This window comes from Mytilus edulis, chromosome 8 (genome assembly GCF_963676685.1).
Source record: "Mytilus edulis chromosome 8, xbMytEdul2.2, whole genome shotgun sequence".
Taxonomy (NCBI): Eukaryota; Metazoa; Mollusca; class Bivalvia; order Mytilida; family Mytilidae; genus Mytilus; species Mytilus edulis.
The window spans coordinates 3,229,324-3,247,239 of NC_092351.1; the positions used below are offsets into that span (position 1 = coordinate 3,229,324).

The 17,916-nt window shown below is 30.8% G+C and overlaps 1 protein-coding gene across 20 annotated transcripts in view; it reads right to left on the bottom strand.

The window, feature by feature from the left end:
• LOC139484620 (CAP-Gly domain-containing linker protein 1-like) overlaps positions 1–17,916 on the bottom strand; it is an 81,638-nt gene that overhangs the window by 24,116 nt on the left and 39,606 nt on the right. For 18 of the 20 annotated variants that reach the window (XM_071268428.1, XM_071268420.1, XM_071268433.1 and 15 more), the window contains 3 exons: positions 15,264–15,346; positions 14,212–14,320; positions 13,069–13,176 (listed from right to left, as the gene is read on the bottom strand). In XM_071268428.1, the coding sequence (XP_071124529.1) occupies positions 13,069–13,176; positions 14,212–14,320; positions 15,264–15,346 (300 nt within the window). The remainder of the gene's footprint in view (positions 1–13,068; positions 13,177–14,211; positions 14,321–15,263; positions 15,347–17,916) is intronic. The other 2 variants (XM_071268422.1, XM_071268421.1) reach the window with 1 other exon arrangement.

A 17,916-nucleotide genomic window follows, 5' to 3' on the forward strand; every position in this document is an offset into this window, starting at 1 on the left:
TTCAACTGGATCATGACATGTAATGTTTTGAGGCGAGCCTTCCACTCAAAGGAAGACTCTAAAGACCAGATACTATAACTCACCACATTTCAACGAGTTTACATCCAAAACTGGTGCAAAGATGAGAAATGAGAGCATAGCCATACGTGAACCATTGTCCTTGTTCATTCTGGAAATCAACCCATTTATAGAATATTTATACATCAACAACAAAAAACACTTTTCACTGTTTTTTTTGTTACAAGTTTCACCATGTGAGAAATAAGAAACGCCCTTAGGTGAACTCAGAATACCTATTTTACCCTGCTAGGTGATCGTGGACAAACGTTATCAAATTTAAATCACATCCTTTGTATAAATTTTATTTGACAAAACTATATTATTTAAAATCCTGTTAAATTCACCACTTTGTTCCACTGATAAACTATCTGAATGTGAAGATTTAGTGTATTGCTTTTAAAGTGCATTTAAATGTTTAAGGAGTCATGGACAAAATAAAACTTGGTATGGTGATTTTATAAATGTGTTTAATAACTTTCTATATTGGGAATGTATGCCTCTCATTATTATAGATAGGCACAAACTTTTGAATAAAAAGAGATAGGGTTATATTGAAAAATCACAGAAAAACAATAATAATAGAGTACACATACAGGGATCAATTTATGGTCTAAATGATGGAATAAATAAAATGTTGCACACGACACAAGATATTTGCATCAAGGCAGGGCCTAAAATTATACAAGCAATAAAAAATAACGAGTAAAATTCAGATAAAGTATAATATGTCATTGTTCAAGTAATGCAATCTAGATATACGTATGAACAGTGGAGAAGGGGTTGTCTGCCCTTTAAAAAAGAGAAAAAGCCAAACACAGAATTTAGGCCTAAAACTGACCTTTAGGCCTGAAAACTTCTTTAGCTTTTCCACTTTCGTTTTCAAATAATGAGTTTCATATCTTGTAATAGTTCAATCAAAAAATATATTTTGTATCTCTCACACTCAATCAAAATGCAGATTTCATATCTTTCACAGTCAATCAAAACATAACCTCATATCTGTAATGTTTCATACCCTATCAATCAACCCTACAGATTATCATTGTATATAACAAGTGATCTCCCCTTATAAACAACATTTTTTACTTTATCTCAGCAGGGGTTATCAAATTCTCATCAGCCTAACAATCAACACTTCTGCCTCAACAACCCACCACAGATACCTGGTCATCCTGTATCGTACTGGTGTTTATAAGTATAGTAAATACTGGTAACTTACTCCATATCTTATATGTTTATAGAACTTGTATACCTAATCTTCTAAACAAGACAAATATTGACTTAAACTTTCCAACATGTTTCTGTCCATTTATTCACTGTGTATAGATTAGTAAGCTTTCTTTGGTTTGTATAACACTGTTGGTTGTATGTCTAACTTTGCTTTACATCAATTTTCTCAATCATGAGATATGAACAGTTAAAGTCCCCCCTTTTTTCCATTCCTACTTTAAAGCCAACCTATTACTTGTTTTTGAATCTATGATCTTCAGAATATAAGAAATTCCACCAATAATGTTTGTCAAAAGTTTAGTAAGCCAAATCTTGGACAAATTTATGCATGTTTTAGTTCTTGGTCAAATAAACATAAACAATTGAGGGCATAAAAAACAGCCAAAGTTTTGTGATTTTACAGATAGTGAAATTAAATCGGCAGACAAATGTTATAAGGGATTTTGCAGAAACTGAGAAGTGTTCTTACCTATATGTGTTAAAACAAACATTTTCCTATTATCTAGAGGTGTAACAAATGACGAGGACCTCAGTACTGATACCTCAATACTTGGTAAGGTAAAATATCTCCTCTTCTTACACAAAGTATATTCAAACGATAAATTTCTCCTCATCTTTGAATAAGGAGTTTGAACTAATGTCACAAAAATGTTGATTTCAGCATATTTTTTCTTATTTCCATTGACTATCTTTGTTGTTTTCCCCATTTGGAATGTAAACACACCTTCGGAATACACACGAGTGAAATCATATTCAATTTGACCATTTAAAACAATTTGTTCTACACGCTCGATGCACTTCACTGATATATCTTTTTAGTCTAAATACCTCATTTTGTCTCAATTGTTCACATAAAATGTTTTATAATTTTCTAACAATCTATCCATTTAACTTAAATAGTACATACTCCATTGTTTAGTCTTTTATCATATTATAGTCAAATCAACTAAAATTACTATCATTAAGAGTGAATTTAGTTATTCTCAAACCTTAATTATAGGTCAGAGTTTTCAAACTTGTAACATTAAAAATTAGCGCTTGTTCCAATAATCTGACCAATGAAATTTATGTTTATATCCATATAAGTGAAAGGTATAACCCGTAATAAGACGATATGTGACTTTTCATTACATTCACTCCAGGTGACGATGCTCTTATCTAAGTGGTCAACGATGCGCTCAAATCTATCACAATAACAACATTGAAATTTTAATAGATTTATGTCAAGTTTATGAAATTTTTGATAACTTTAAATAGAGAGATGTTAATCTTAAGTGTCATCTACCATGTTCGGGTCAAACTTATCAAAACATATACATGCACAAGACAAGATTTTGTATCCAAATATTGTCAAGTTTTTAATATCCAATAAAAGTAACACTGTTTTGCATAACACAGAAATATTATTTAAAATTTTTATCTTGTTATGAATAATATGGTGTCAAATTTAAAGCCCATAGGTATTGTTCCTTTGCATAAATTGTCTATAAAAGATTTTAGTTTGTTACTCTGAAAATTCAAAATCTCTGCCCTTGCTACAAAATCATTATAGATTTGTTTTAAAACTGGAAACATAAGTGTTGCATTTCTTGCTTTCAACATAACTTAGTGGCAGATTCTGTGGGATGGTGGTAAATGGCACAACCGTTTGATCACCAAAAAATAAAAAATCTCATGTTCTTTAACAAAACATATAAATTTTTAATGTAAAATTGTTAAAAATGTTTTCATTTTGATCCGTTTATATAATCAGTACAGTATACATTCAATTAATTGAAATTACTAAGGTAGGAGCACTAATTTTGCCTCGAGATAGTTTACCTACAGGCCCTTCAAGGAGTAAACTACAAGAGTTCTTCTAGGTGCAAGGGAATCTCTAAATAGAGGTCTTTGGAATTGAAAAATGAACATCTCTGTCAATTTCAGTTCTACCAGACATTACATCATATGACTCTTCATTTTAATTTACATTACAAGTATCTCAATTTGTTTCTGAAAAGTGACTTCCATCTCATACACATAGAATCCTATGCAACAAGAGAACTATTAGAATTGTACAAGTGCTTCAATCAGATTGGGATTACTGAGGTCTCAATGCTATCATGTACTTATTAATACACAATCTGTTCACTTGAGAACATCAGAAGATGCCTTTACTATACAAACGAACAATCATTTCACTATCAACTGACAGATGATAACTTTCTAAAATTTCAGGAAGTTGGCTATCTTTTCTGAACTCAAGCATACAACTGCTATCTTTACAAGAAGTCAAGCATATAACCTTTTTCAAATATATGGTCACTTTATTTCCTAATGATACTTAATCCACTAACACAAAAAGTAAAGAATAAAACCTGCTCTAGGTGCAAGAGGGAGTCTTTGGTTATTACAAAATGTATAACCCTTCCATCCTCTTCATTTATGTTTATTACAGGATCCATGACTTTCATAAGGTGGGCCTTTCACATGAAAATTCAAATGGCCCTGGACCTTTCAGTCAAAGCAAATTTGTACCCCTGATCTATTGTCCCAGTCAACTTACTCATAGACTTTTACATGTTCTGAATTTTCCACAAACAGGATCTAAACTTAGTACTGTAAGAATACTCTTCTTTACTTTTTAATTGCCATGTTTTTATAATTTTGGCATGATATAATCTGAGGATATAATAGTGTATTAGCGAAGAAATTTAATTCTTCCATAACATGCATGTTCTACAAAGAGCTCTGTTTTGTCCATCAACGTTATAATTAACAAAGTAAATACAAACCTAGCATGCCTACCACCCATACTTCTTATTAAGACCAAGGTTTAACTAATTTCTTTTATAATTTTTGAATTATTGTTTAGTGCAGAAGTCACTCAAATTAATTTAGATTTAAATTAGAATATCTAATAAATCACCCAAACTTCAATAATGGCAAAATACTCTTTTTAATTCTATTTAAAAAGTCAGACAAATACTGTTTGGTCTCTTCCTCAACTGATTTAGATTTAATAGAAACTAATGAGCCATAAACTGAGAGAAAAGTCAACTAGCAAGACTGCATGGCTTAACCCACTTAAAATGAGCATAAGACAAAGATATCCAATAAAAGGTTACATTGTGTAAAATAGGACAAAAAGTTTCAAATGTTTGCAAATAAAAAAAAAACATTATTCCTACCTGTTCTCCCAGATCTGGAAAACAATTTATCAAACTGTACACCCATCCAAGACTTAGGACGATTTCTTCCTGACGAAGACATTTCCGAAAAGTTAATCTCCCTCTCAATGACTGAATATATTGTCAATGATAGTTAATTAGATCCTGTCTCAATAAGCCTGTAGCAATGAGAACTATTTAGTGGAGAGAAAAAGTTCTCGTCTAAACAATTGTAGGATATACTGCATGTGTTTCCTCTGGCGAGTAGTAAAACCGTTGAATGTCTGCATAATATATAACTTCTAATGTGATGTAATCATGTGTAAAATTTCCCTTTGTCTAAACACAAATTTGTAAACGTAAAAGGGTTTAAAGTTAGTATTTCTCTCTTCGAGTTAGAATTTTTTTTAGCTGTTGGTAGTTGAACAAAGACAGCTATTTAATGCAAACAAATTTGCTATTTATCTTTTAAATCTTTGTGTATGGCATAACCTTCCTTGTCTATCAAAATCAACACCTATATTTATCAATCCCCCTTGTCATAACTTCAATATAGTTTTTTCCGATCCTGTATATGATTAAATATTTTACGTTTTTGATAACATATATATTTGGCACATAACAACACAAACTGTTCAATATCCAATAATTATTCAAATTATCTCCAAAATATTTGTTTGTGCAGGAAAAATTAGAATGAGTCAGCTGACAATATTACAATGTGTTTATCAATTTTACATTGTGTAAAGTAATATTACAATGTGTAATGTTAGTCACCATACTTGGCTTGTGATTCTATAACAAACAAAGACCAGCAAAGCTTCAATAAAATATGAAATGTCAGTTAATTAGCCTTCTCTATGTCCAACACTCAAAATTAGCTTCAATATCTATCCTCACTTGCTTTATAATGTCCCAAACAAAGATGAATTCCGAAATGTCAAAAATCTAACATGGAGAGGTGGAATGTAAAATATTCCATTAGAAAAGAATGTGTATTTAATGTGTATTCCATGTCCAGCAACAGCAGGTTCAAAAGGGCACTTCACATCTCAACTGCCTTCGAAAAAATGAAAATCTAATGGGGCAGTGAAGAACTGAATCAGCTAATTACAGAAATCTACTGATGCTGACAGTGGAGCTCCAGAACATGTGCTTAAATCATTTCTTGTCAATCAAAACTAGTCTAGCAAATGGGAAAGAGATCTGACTATTTAACACTATCTTCTACTTTTACAAAGCTAACAAAAAATTAGTATGTTTTCTTTATCTATTTAACAGAGAAAATAATCACCATTTATATGTTCTTGGACAATGAACATGTTAAAGATACATGAATTTGTTTATATGTGAAAAATTGGTTTATTTTTAAGCCTAAAATTATCAAGTAAATTGGTTAGAAAAAAATCAGTCTTAATTTCCCAATCTTTTTGTATCACAAGTCCCTAGCTTTTTGTTTTTCATTTTTATGTTGTATCATTGAATCATTGAATCTCATCTCTGTTGTTCACAAACATGAACAAAAAACTAAAGTTTAATACGTTCCCCACAGAGAAATTTAATGTACATTATAAGAACATGAAGGTTATTATTTTTGATATTTCATTTTCTTTACCACAAATAAAGCTTAAAAGATCTTTGATAACTTTGTAAGTAGGTTACAGTATTAAACTTTTTTGAATGGAGAAATATATTTAGATTCATCCTGGTTAAATATACCATAAGGACTTTTATTCTTTGTACAGCTGTTTTGCCTACTTAAAATGTAATTTTGTGCATCAATTATTTACTGTGCAGTATAAAAACCAGAGATACAAATCTGTTGAATAAAGGTTGCTATTTAAAGATCCTAATTTACCTCCATTCATTTGAAAAAATAGTTTGACATAATATAGGAACCAGTTGGGGTACATTAATAGAGAGAGCAAAACATAAAAAAGGAATTGCTATTTACAATTTGAAATACACAGAAAATTAGTATTATAGGAAACAAAAGTGCAACTTAAAAGAAGCCTATCAACATTGACTTAAAGAAGACTGGAAGATATTGCACTCTTACATCATAGATATCCCAATATTTTGCAAAACCAGGAATAGATTGAAGATCACAGCATCAAAAGAGTAAAATATTACCTCAGTTTCACCCTAATTCTTTGTTAGAACCATCAAACATTTTCCCAAATCAGAAGTTTAATTGAATCAAGGTGAAGTTGGTAACTGATATTTTAAATCAATATTAATGAATCTGCCATATTTCACAGCTAAGTCAAAATATACATCACTCATTATAAAGAGGCAAATCTGAAGGGGAAAAAGAGTGTTTTGATGAAATAAATAGAGCTTAATAAATATAAGAAGATGAGGTATGAGTGCCAATGAGATAACTCTCCATCCAAGTCACAATTTATATAAAAGTAAACCATTATGGGACAAAGTACGGCCTTCAACACGGAGCCCAATGTTTTTATTCACTGAGCTGGTGTTTATTTGGGCTTACATAAGAACAGATATATAGATTCATTTTTGAAACAATCAAGAATGCTGTTATAGACAAAGCATTGACTTAACAAAACCATATTTCGCCCCATATTCTGGACAATACTTTCCAAATGAATACACCCAATGATGTGATTGGATTAAAAACAAACACAACAATAGAAATTCAACTATCATTATTTTGTGGTGGCCGTGCAAGCAATAAAATTGCCTATAATCTTTTGTTTTTAAAAATGTCAAATTATACATGTTTCTTGTTCCCTCTAATATAATTAAGAACTCATACCAAACATTATGATACACCTTATGAAACCTCTATCCTGTCTACAGATAATACTTATATTGAAATAATTTCAAAACCATTTGCTTATTAATTGTTCATTACCATAAAATAGAAGATTTATTACAACACTGATCATTGTCAGATATAAGATTTTATTTCTTGAACACTTCTGCACATTTCTCAAACTATTATTGCACATGTCTTCAATTTTATTGTTACTTTTTAATGATTAGCTAATGCAATACAAATTCTCTGAACCCCAAACATATTGATTCCTCAATATAAAATATATATATCTTAAAATCATAACTGTATAAGTTATAGCTTTCTACTTATAGACAACAAGAGCAAACACACAATAAACCAATACATTAGAAACCTGACTCATCATCAGACACCCTTTAATCAAAACAGATACCACCCATTGTGATGAGGGGAGCTTGATAGATCAGCTTGAAACCTTACTATAAGTACTTGGTTAACAAAGTTGCTGGATGTAAAAAGAATCATATATGGCAATGTGATAAAGTCTGGAACAGAGAAAGTTTTAGAAAAAGCTGTAAGACATCAGATAAATTTCTAACAAGCATGGCTATGAGATTTAAGAATATACATGTATTTTCTAACTCATGAGTCATATTTTTATATTAACTCAGTAACTGTCACATATAGTAATTTGACAATGGCTTTTTTACTATGCCATAGCAAAAATAGAAAAAAAATGTTTAAAAAAAGAAAAAAGAAATAGAAAAATAGACTTAGCAACATGAACACAGTGAATGACATTATTTATTAAAAAACCAATCATGGGCCCTTGTCGGGCAAGATACAAAAACATCATACAATGATTATATAAACATTAGTGAAATACACAATATTATAAGTAATACACAAATAACTTATGTGTGAAAAGCATCCCATGGTAAGGCTTGTTCACTTGATGCTCTATATCAAATTTCTGGAAGATCTTAAAAACTGTATGAGACAACTTCATAGGCAGATCCAGGGGAAGGGGGCCTAGGCCCCCCTTTCGTGGGAAAAATTTAGTTGATTATATAGGGAATCACTGAAGCATGACTGGAGAGGGCACCCCCTTAGGTCAGTCAGCGGGCCCCCCTTATGAAAAGTTCTGGATCCGCCACTGAACTTCAAATTGGCTATAGTAGGAGATGCTCTGTTAGTAGCATGTCTATGTTTAAGAATAAGTATACAGTAGGTACACTTAGAAGGTTGAGCGATAAATGTGAAAGCTCACCTCACAGTAAAGCATCTTAATATGATGCTTGCTACAAAATTTCAGAAAACTCTGTTTGAGGTTCCTGAGAAAAGCACAACAAAAATTTCATTGAAGGACTGACAGGAGCATAGCAGTTGTAACTATAAAAGAATTTTGATAGACTGTAAACATAATGGAACTGCAAGTAAGTAAATATGTTAACATACCTTCTTCAAAATGTAACAAAGGAAAATCTATCCTTGAAAAAATCTTGGACCAAAAATGAACCAATTGAATTATAACATAGCATCCGGAGAGAAAAGTAAAATAATCGTAGACAGCTCGATGGCACCAAATCCATCCATACATTTTCTTTCTCTTAAAACACATGGAATACACAAAGAAATATATCATCTGTGTGAGACATTGATATAAATCTAAACCTTACTGAAGAGTGAAATGATCTTTACCATACTATACAGAAGCACTCAGGCAAGATGTTTATAAACAAAATCACATATTATAAAAAAAAGATTTAAATAAATGAGACAAAGAAAGGATAAATACAGTTGTTATGTAATTAGCCCTGTATTGTTTATGTCGTATGGGATTACTTTTCTGTTTTATTGGGTTTTATCTAATCTGTCCTCTTTTGACCAGCGACAAAAGACCTGTAAGGATATAGATACAGATTTTGAGTATGTTTAAATACCCACTTTACCGATACTAACATAAGAAGTATCAAATACGGATCTACCAACATATTCTATTCAAAAGAAACTTTTGACAGTTTAAAGTTTATGATTTTAAAGAGGTGAAATGTTTGATAAAGTTATCCATACAAATAAAACGGTTCGTGGTTAGGGTGTGACAATAGAGATATTACACACAGTAAAAGATCATTCAACAAATAGACTCCAAATAATGACCAAGCATTTTATAGAGTAACAAAGAAAAAAACAAATTACAAGTCAAGTCAATATGTCATTCAATAACCTAACTGATTAGTTTAGAATAGTAAAACTTTTGTAGCAAAGATGACAAAAAAATTAAAGGTAAAATTATTCATGACATTGTTTTTCAGACATTATTTGTTCACATCCAAACAGGTATGATTCTATATCTGCACAGGTCACCATAGATATATCTATAGTTTCAGTCTCTAATGTTTTCATTAATTTTTGAATTTTATGAAAATCATATATTTTCCTCGATATTTTCAGTGTAAAACAAACTAGTAGAAACATTTGTGGCAAGAGTAAATTTAATGTATTGCTAAACATTATGAGAATAAGAGGCAACATGCAAGTCTGACATCTCCAAATTATTACTGACAAAACTATTTGTGAGAACCTGCAAATACATCATGTTTTTTGGGGGGTATCTTGAGACAAAAATCTCTCATAAATAGTAACTATTTATAATTAGTTACTATCAAGAGTCGGCAATATTTTCCCCTTCAAAACAATGGTTTATACTATACAGAAGTTATTTTGTCAGAAATAATTATACTTTTATCTTACATAACCTAAGTTTTATCATTAATGCAAAGGTTTCCACCCATTTCTCATAGAATACCATTCTACTGTTTAATATAAAATACTTCAAAATAAGATGTTATAATATGCAGATTCAGTGATTTAAAATAACTTTCAGACTAGAACATTTCACAAATACAGAAATACAATTGAGAATGGAATTGGGGAATATGTCAAAGAGATATGGGGTTTGTGTGGGACATACATTTTTATATACTGTCTCTTGTCTTCAACCTCTATTAGCTTTTATCCTTCTGTCTAATGAAAAACTGTCACATCAATCATTTTAAATCTCACACTTTGGTGCGTCTCAAGAGTTTTTCTTGATTCATCTTCAACAGGAACACTCAAGATACCCCCCAAAAAACATGATGTATTTGTACTTTCAAGGCTATATGACTGACATGATTCTTAGAACAAAAGACTAGGCCAAAACTATCTAAGTTTGTTACTTAGGTTGATGTAGTTTAGAACCTAAGTTTCTGAATTATTTTTTATAACTATATCAACAACCAACAACATTTTAAAAAGAAATGTAATTTATAAATCATTTCAAAAAAGAACTTATTACAGGGCTAATGAAGCATTAAGATATTTTTTAAACTATTAGTTACTTGCAGACTTGTCAATAGTTATATAAAACACCATTATTCTGGGTAAAACATTGAAGGTAATAAGCTAACACATCTTGAAAGGAGCTGATAAAGTATGAAATCTAATTCTAATCTATCTGTTAATTTGATGAAGGAAACTAGGTATTAAATTGTAATTAAGCCAAGGTAATTCTTTATTTATACTAGTTGTCTATTAAGCATGAAATGACTACCTCGTGTCTGAGATAAACACCAGGTTCTAGTGGTAATGGACTAAATGTGTTAACCCTCACACAACAAAGAACATTAAGTCAGAATCCATTAACATTATTCCTGTTATGTTTTGCAGTGTTAAAGAAGTATTTGGAGAATTATTACTTTACACTTATCTCTGTGAAACCTGTAAAATTCTGACAAATTACTCATCAGATAAGAATACCTTATTCATCCTTATAGCTGTTAGTTTTCATTCTCTAATTAATTCCTCCAATATCAGACCCTCATCCCTTCCCAAAGCATGTAAAAAGTTTTTATATGGTAAAGATGGGGGGACTGTGTTAATTATTTTAGATTATTTGATATATTTTTTTTTTATTTTGGAATTATTCCTCTTGTTAAGCATATTTTACATCATTATAGTATTATTAGCTGTAAGTTCTGTGACAAAATCACATCATTATAGTATTATTAGCTGTAAGTTCTGTGACAAAATCACATCATTATAGTATTATTAGCTGTAAGTTCTGTGACAAAATCACATCATTATAGTATTATTAGCTGTAAGTTCTGTGACAAAATCACATCATTATAGTATTATTAGCTGTAAGTTCTGTGACAAAATCACATCATTATAGTATTATTAGCTGTAAGTTCTGTGACAAAATCCATCAATTTCATGACAGCCCTCAAATATTGGAATAGATGACCAAAAGAAAATTTTAACATCAGAATAAGTTCCTAAGTTGACTGTTCCACTTAGAGAGTGTGTAATTCAAATATATGCATAAACATACAGTCAACAGATAATCAAGAATAGGACTTTCAAACAGGGGTACACACTGAAAAATTATGAAAATGTGGTACAAAACGAGGTTTCTCTGTGTCCATCTATGACAAAATTGCTGATGACAGTGCAAAAATAAAAATCATTTTCTGACACTAAATTTTGCTTACTTTCACATTATGAATTGCCTCCACAAACCATTAGATGTTTGTAACTCTGAGACATATTTATCATGGAATCTACCAAATAAATTTATGGATCCTACAGGAGGGTTCTATTTCCAGATATAGCATCTATTTCTATGATTTATTTTTGTTAACTAATTATCTTCTACAGTACATATCCATCAACTAGCCTGGTCTCAAATTCAATCAAAGACAACATTTCTTTTAAGTGCTTTTTAAATTTTCATATTTTACTGATAAAAACCCCATTAAGTTAAAGTTTGATGGTAACTATCAATTTAAAAATCTAATTAGTTTCAACTGCACAATGTGCTTTTGATATTTGTTAATAGTTGATTTTGGATATTTTAAAAACAAATTATGTTCATGCTACATATCATACTGATGATTAACACCCGTCAGAGTCAGCATCTCCTTTCTTGTTGAACTTTCTTCATTCTATTAGATACGGGAAACAATCATAATTCTAAATAAAAGATTATCCCCTGGTTTTCTATTCCAATGTTAGATAAAAACAAGAATGTGTCCCCAGTACATGAATGCCTCACTCTCACTATCATTTTCTATGTTCAGTGGACCGTGAAATTGGGGTAAACCCTCTGATTTGCCATTAAAATTAAAAAGATCATATCATAAAGAACATGTATACTAAGTTTGAAGTCGATTGGACTTCAACTTCATCAAAAACTACCTTGTCCAAAAACTTTAACCTGAAGCAGGACAGACGGACGAACGAATGGACGGACGGAGAGACAGACGCACAGACGAACGGACGCACAGACCAGAAAACATAATGCCCCTCTACTATCGTAGGTGGGGCATAAAAACACTAATTTGGCAATAAAATTAGAAAGATCATACCATAGGGCACATGTGTACTGATTTTTAAGTTGATTGGACTTCAACTTCATCAAAAACTACCTTGACCAAAAACTTTAACCTGAATAGGGACGAACAGACAGCAGGACAGATGGGAGGACAGACCGACGGAAGGACGAACGAATGGACACACAGACCAGAAAACATAATGCCCCTCTACTATCGTAGGTAGGGCATAAAAAGCATATTTGAAAATATTACTTTACAAAGCAGCCCTCTCTGTGGTTTATAGATAAGCAACTCAATTTTGGTTGCCAATTTTCAAATGACCACATGCCTATGAAGACTGGTGCCCCAAAAATAAAATGCACACAAACACTTATTGGTGTCCCTCTTGGGTCCCCTCCACCCCTAATTATAGGCACAGGAGCACTTACAGGTATCTCTTTTGTTACACTCCCCCTCCCCCCCAACTAAAGTACACACAATGACTTACTGGTGTCTTTCTTGGTTGGTGACGGTAAATCTTTGATGGTGGAGAGTGTTTTATTAACTTTGTTAGTCCCTGTGTTAGTTCTAGAGGCTATAGATGATTTCCTGGGTACTGTTAATAAAATGTCAGTGTAAAGACAGTTAGTGAGATAAATGAAAGTCATGTCCATTAAAAGTGGCAAAATAAATATCATATATATTTCTACATATAAATTTCTTTAATTTCTTCTTGTATATTTTAATTTCTCAAATAATGAAGTAGTTGCCACTATTAACTGCATATGACCTTAGTTTTCTAAAAAACAAAGTTTGATTTATAAACATTTCAGAAATACTAATGTAAAAGTTGAATTATAACAAAGGCACTTATCTGTAGAAATGTATTCAAAGTGAAATCTTAAAACTAAAGCAACATTTTTTTGCTGGGCAATAGTCATAAGTTTTCATCCCATTCCAAATTTGACCCAAAAGTGTCCAAACAATTGAAGAAATTAAAGTAAACCAAGTTGTTTATTTTACTACAAGAGCATAATATACAATGAAAATTTCAGAATTTTTTTTAAAACAAATTGAACAAGAGTGTTAGTTCTAAGTCATACTGAACAATTTTTACATATTTACTTCTGATTATGTTCTAATTTATGTGGTTAACCAATAAAGTGATATCCTTAAATCACCATAAACAAATTGTGCTAAAAACCAATGTAACAACATGCACACTAAGTCATTTTCCATTCATGTGAAAAGTGATTTTAGAACAACTAGAGTTATCTCCCATATCACAATGTTAAAAATTGAAGTACAAATGAATGACGTCTAATTCCCTTGCCAATTCAATTATGCCTTCATTGATATTCACTTTTGTTGTCAACTAGACATATAATTCCCATAAACTGAGGAAAATGTGTACTACCAATTTGTATATTGACATTTTTTTCTTTCTTTCAGAATCAAGTGAATAAGGACAACAAGAGTGTCAAAATTACCACAGGATAATTTTCATCAATTTCATGATTATAAATTTGAAGTATCATTGAACCAATACATGAATTTTGTGTGTTTGAGTGTGTGTGTGTAGAGTTTAAACTGTCAAAGACACATTAAATATACAATAGATGATGATGAATGTGATCACACCCAGACTTACAATCTGTAGGAGGTGGTATACTACTCTTGACTGGCATGGACTGTCTCCTCAGACTCACTCTTTCTGCAACCTTACTACTCCTGTCTGTCATGGGTCGAGAAGATGATTCCTACAAATAACACACACAATTCTCTTGAACATTTTCCCCTTGTTAATTTTACTCTTTAATGTTTAGAATATGGTAAAGAAAACTTGTCTCTTTGATAGCTGTGACCTCTAGAGCTCTTTTTCAGTAAAAAATTATTTTTCGCTTACATTGATATTAACAGTACATTCCTTTCATTCAAACTAGTACACATTCTTATTTAGCGGCCAGCAAGATTTTCTCACTGTGTTGAAAACCTTTTGGTGGCCTTGAGCTGTTTTCCACTATTTGGTTGGGTCGTTGTCTCTTTGACATATTCCCTGTTTCCATCCTCAAATTTGTCATTATAGCAGCATTTTTTGTTAAATAGTACAAGTAAATTCTTAGAGATTATAATATTGTAAATATTATGACTGAATATGTACATTGAATATGTAGTGTTAATTTTTTTTTTTTTTTTTTTTCAAAGCATAATTTTGTTTTGTAAAGAGAAATTGATGACTTTGCCCTCTGGATCAATCTTAAGAGTTTATATTTTCTACTAGATATAGTGTGTCTTTCTATGCTGTGATGTCACACTATTGTTAGGAGTAAGGGTGAAGGTTGGTACCTATTAAACGTTTAAACCCACTGCATTTGTTTGCATCTGTCCTAAGTTAGGAACCTGATGTTCAGTTGATGTTGTTTGTTGATGTGGTTCATAAGTGTTTCTCGTTTCTCTTTTTTATATTGATTAGAATGTTGGTTTTCCTGTTTATATTGTTTTTTTCACTGGTCATTTTTTGGCCCCTTTTTAGCTTGCTATTTTGTGTGAGATACTTTGACCTATAATGGTTTACTTTTACAAATTATGAATTGGATGGAGAGTTGTCTCATTGGCATTCATACCACATCTTCTTATATCTATAGACAAATGAGAACTATACAAATTCAGTCCCTTTATTTGCGAAATAGCCTGTGACTTTACCTGAGATATATTAGATATAGTGCTAGATGTACTATCCCGCCTTTCTCTTTTACCAGGCATTGATAATCGGCCAACTGATGGATCTGAAAAAACGTCAAATACAACATGTTCAGAATGTTCTTGGAAATTCATAATTCAAACATTTAACTTCATTATAGTTCAAACAGATTTATCATGAAGTTCAGATATTGAAATAGATTGATTGATTTTTCTGTGTTGAATGCCACTTTCAGCACTATTGGCTGTTAAGTAGCAGACAGATTTAGTGATGGAGGAAGCCACAGAGACAAGGGAGAACCAACAACATTTGGAAAGAATGCTGGCCATCCTGGTCAAACATCAGATATATGTTGGCTATAATCATTTTCTTATAAATTGGTAAAAAAAGTGCAATTTGTCTTAAATATGAATTGGTAGTTTATTGTAATTAACATTTAAAATCTATTACTTTTTTGACTTTTACTTTACAACTTGATACATCTGATGATAACACTATCATCCATCACCTCAAACATTGATTATAAAAACTCTTATAACATATACTGAATGAGAATTGTCTACAGACAGAAACCAATTAGTCAATATAAGTCTATTACAGTCATATATAACTGTATTATTCATTGATCCATATGTCTAACATGGACATCCTTCCCAGAAACAAAATCATCGATATATAGGTCCTTACCTGGGTATACAGCACGACGATTCCGTGTCCATGAAGAATCCAAACTAAACTTTCTTTGCAATTTTTTGTGAAAAAATTTGAACATTTTAGTCCCTATTTATTTGTGAGATGATTTCAACAAATGATTATAAAGTTCCTAATATCACAGTATGTCTTTTACACTAATCACTGTTTTCTTTACTGGATTTACAAAAACAGGTCAAACTACTAAATAATTAATCAGAATTATTGATTTTAAATTAATATAAACATAATTTATGTCATTACAACTTCACTTCGCCTACAACTTGTGAAATACAGGGATAGTGAGTAAAGCAAATGGTCATTTATATTTATCAAACAATTTAATCAGTGATTGTTATAAGATAAATATCCTGTAATTGTCCAGTAATCAAATATAGCCTAAATCAATGTCAATGTATAAAACAATATTGATCTGTTTTGATCCAATCTCCATGACAAACTCATTCCCAATGCTCCTATTATGAATATGCCTGGAAAATCAACTATTAAAGGGAAACAACTGCAACTGTTTTAGGTCAATATTTTCATCTATTTCAACACTTAATTATGATTTGTTTTGATCTCTGATTTTTTTTAAACTGGACTAAATGCGTTTTACATTTTCATATTTTAATCTTAAAATTCATTTTTGAAAGGTAAAATATATTTGTTTGAACAGTTTAAATATTGCTAATATAATATTCAGTTTGATAATGGTCTACAAATATTTTTTTTTTATATTGATTTTTAAGCCACTAATGGACACATATATAGATAAATAATGCATTATTAATGGTATCTATATAATTCAATTTTGTTTTCCATCAATAGTCCTTTCCCTCAGATGATAAAACAGATGATTGAAAACAGTAATATATTTCTCTTTTAACCTTTAATATAATAACCACCGATTGTATGATCAATATTAAACCAGCTGAGTGCATTCATTTAGAAGAATATCATGTTTTGTGTTTTCCACTATATTTATTCATTATTCATCAAGTTGATACAGCAATCGATAGAGACCACCATGACACAAAAACAACTCATAAAATAGGGACATATTACAGACACGATCAGAGTAACATACAAATCTGGGCAGACTTGTATTGAAATTTTAAACAGCCACCTAATTTTTATCTAGTCTTTTCTTCATAATTTGCCAATCAACTTCAAGTTAAGCCTAAAAAATGATACTTTTGTTTAGGATTATGTGTGGAAATCTTTTTTTAGGGTTGGTAGATAAGTTAATAGTTTCATTTATCAAAAAACATCACTGGTTTAAACAAGGCACTTTACTATAGCATATTTTTTTTTCAAAATCAAGAATCTTAATGTTAGTAGGGTAAAGAGAAACACACTCAAGTTAATATTCTTGGCTCATACATACAGAAACATGTTTAATAAAGAGGGAAATTAAATAAGAATAAAACACCAAATGTCTTCATCATTAACTTAACATACATAACCAGAAATTATTTCTCAGTAAAAATAACTTTTCCTGTACTCAAAAGACGTTATTATCATTACATTCCCAATTATTAATTATGATATTATTTCATGATGATCTTAACAACAAAAACAAACTCTCTGTCTATCAATGTAAAAAAAACTGTTTGATGTCAAGGGCCCCCATTAACACATTATTACTATTGTATTGCAGCAAGGAGAACTATCCGTTATTATTATATCACATATTAATATAGGTTTGTTGCCAGCTCTGGTTGTAATACTGTAGAAAAGTTATTGTTTCTCAACTATAAATCATACAGAATTGTTCAACAATAATTGAATCCTGGTATAATTAACTTGCACTTTGGTTTTTTTTTTTTATTCAATTTACAAAATTTGAAGTTCAAGGAGATTGCACCTGAATAATTTTTTAGCTGAATTGAAGCTTGCAATATGAATATTAGAACTCATCATAGATCATCATAGTTATCAGGATTAAATTTTGTATGCCAG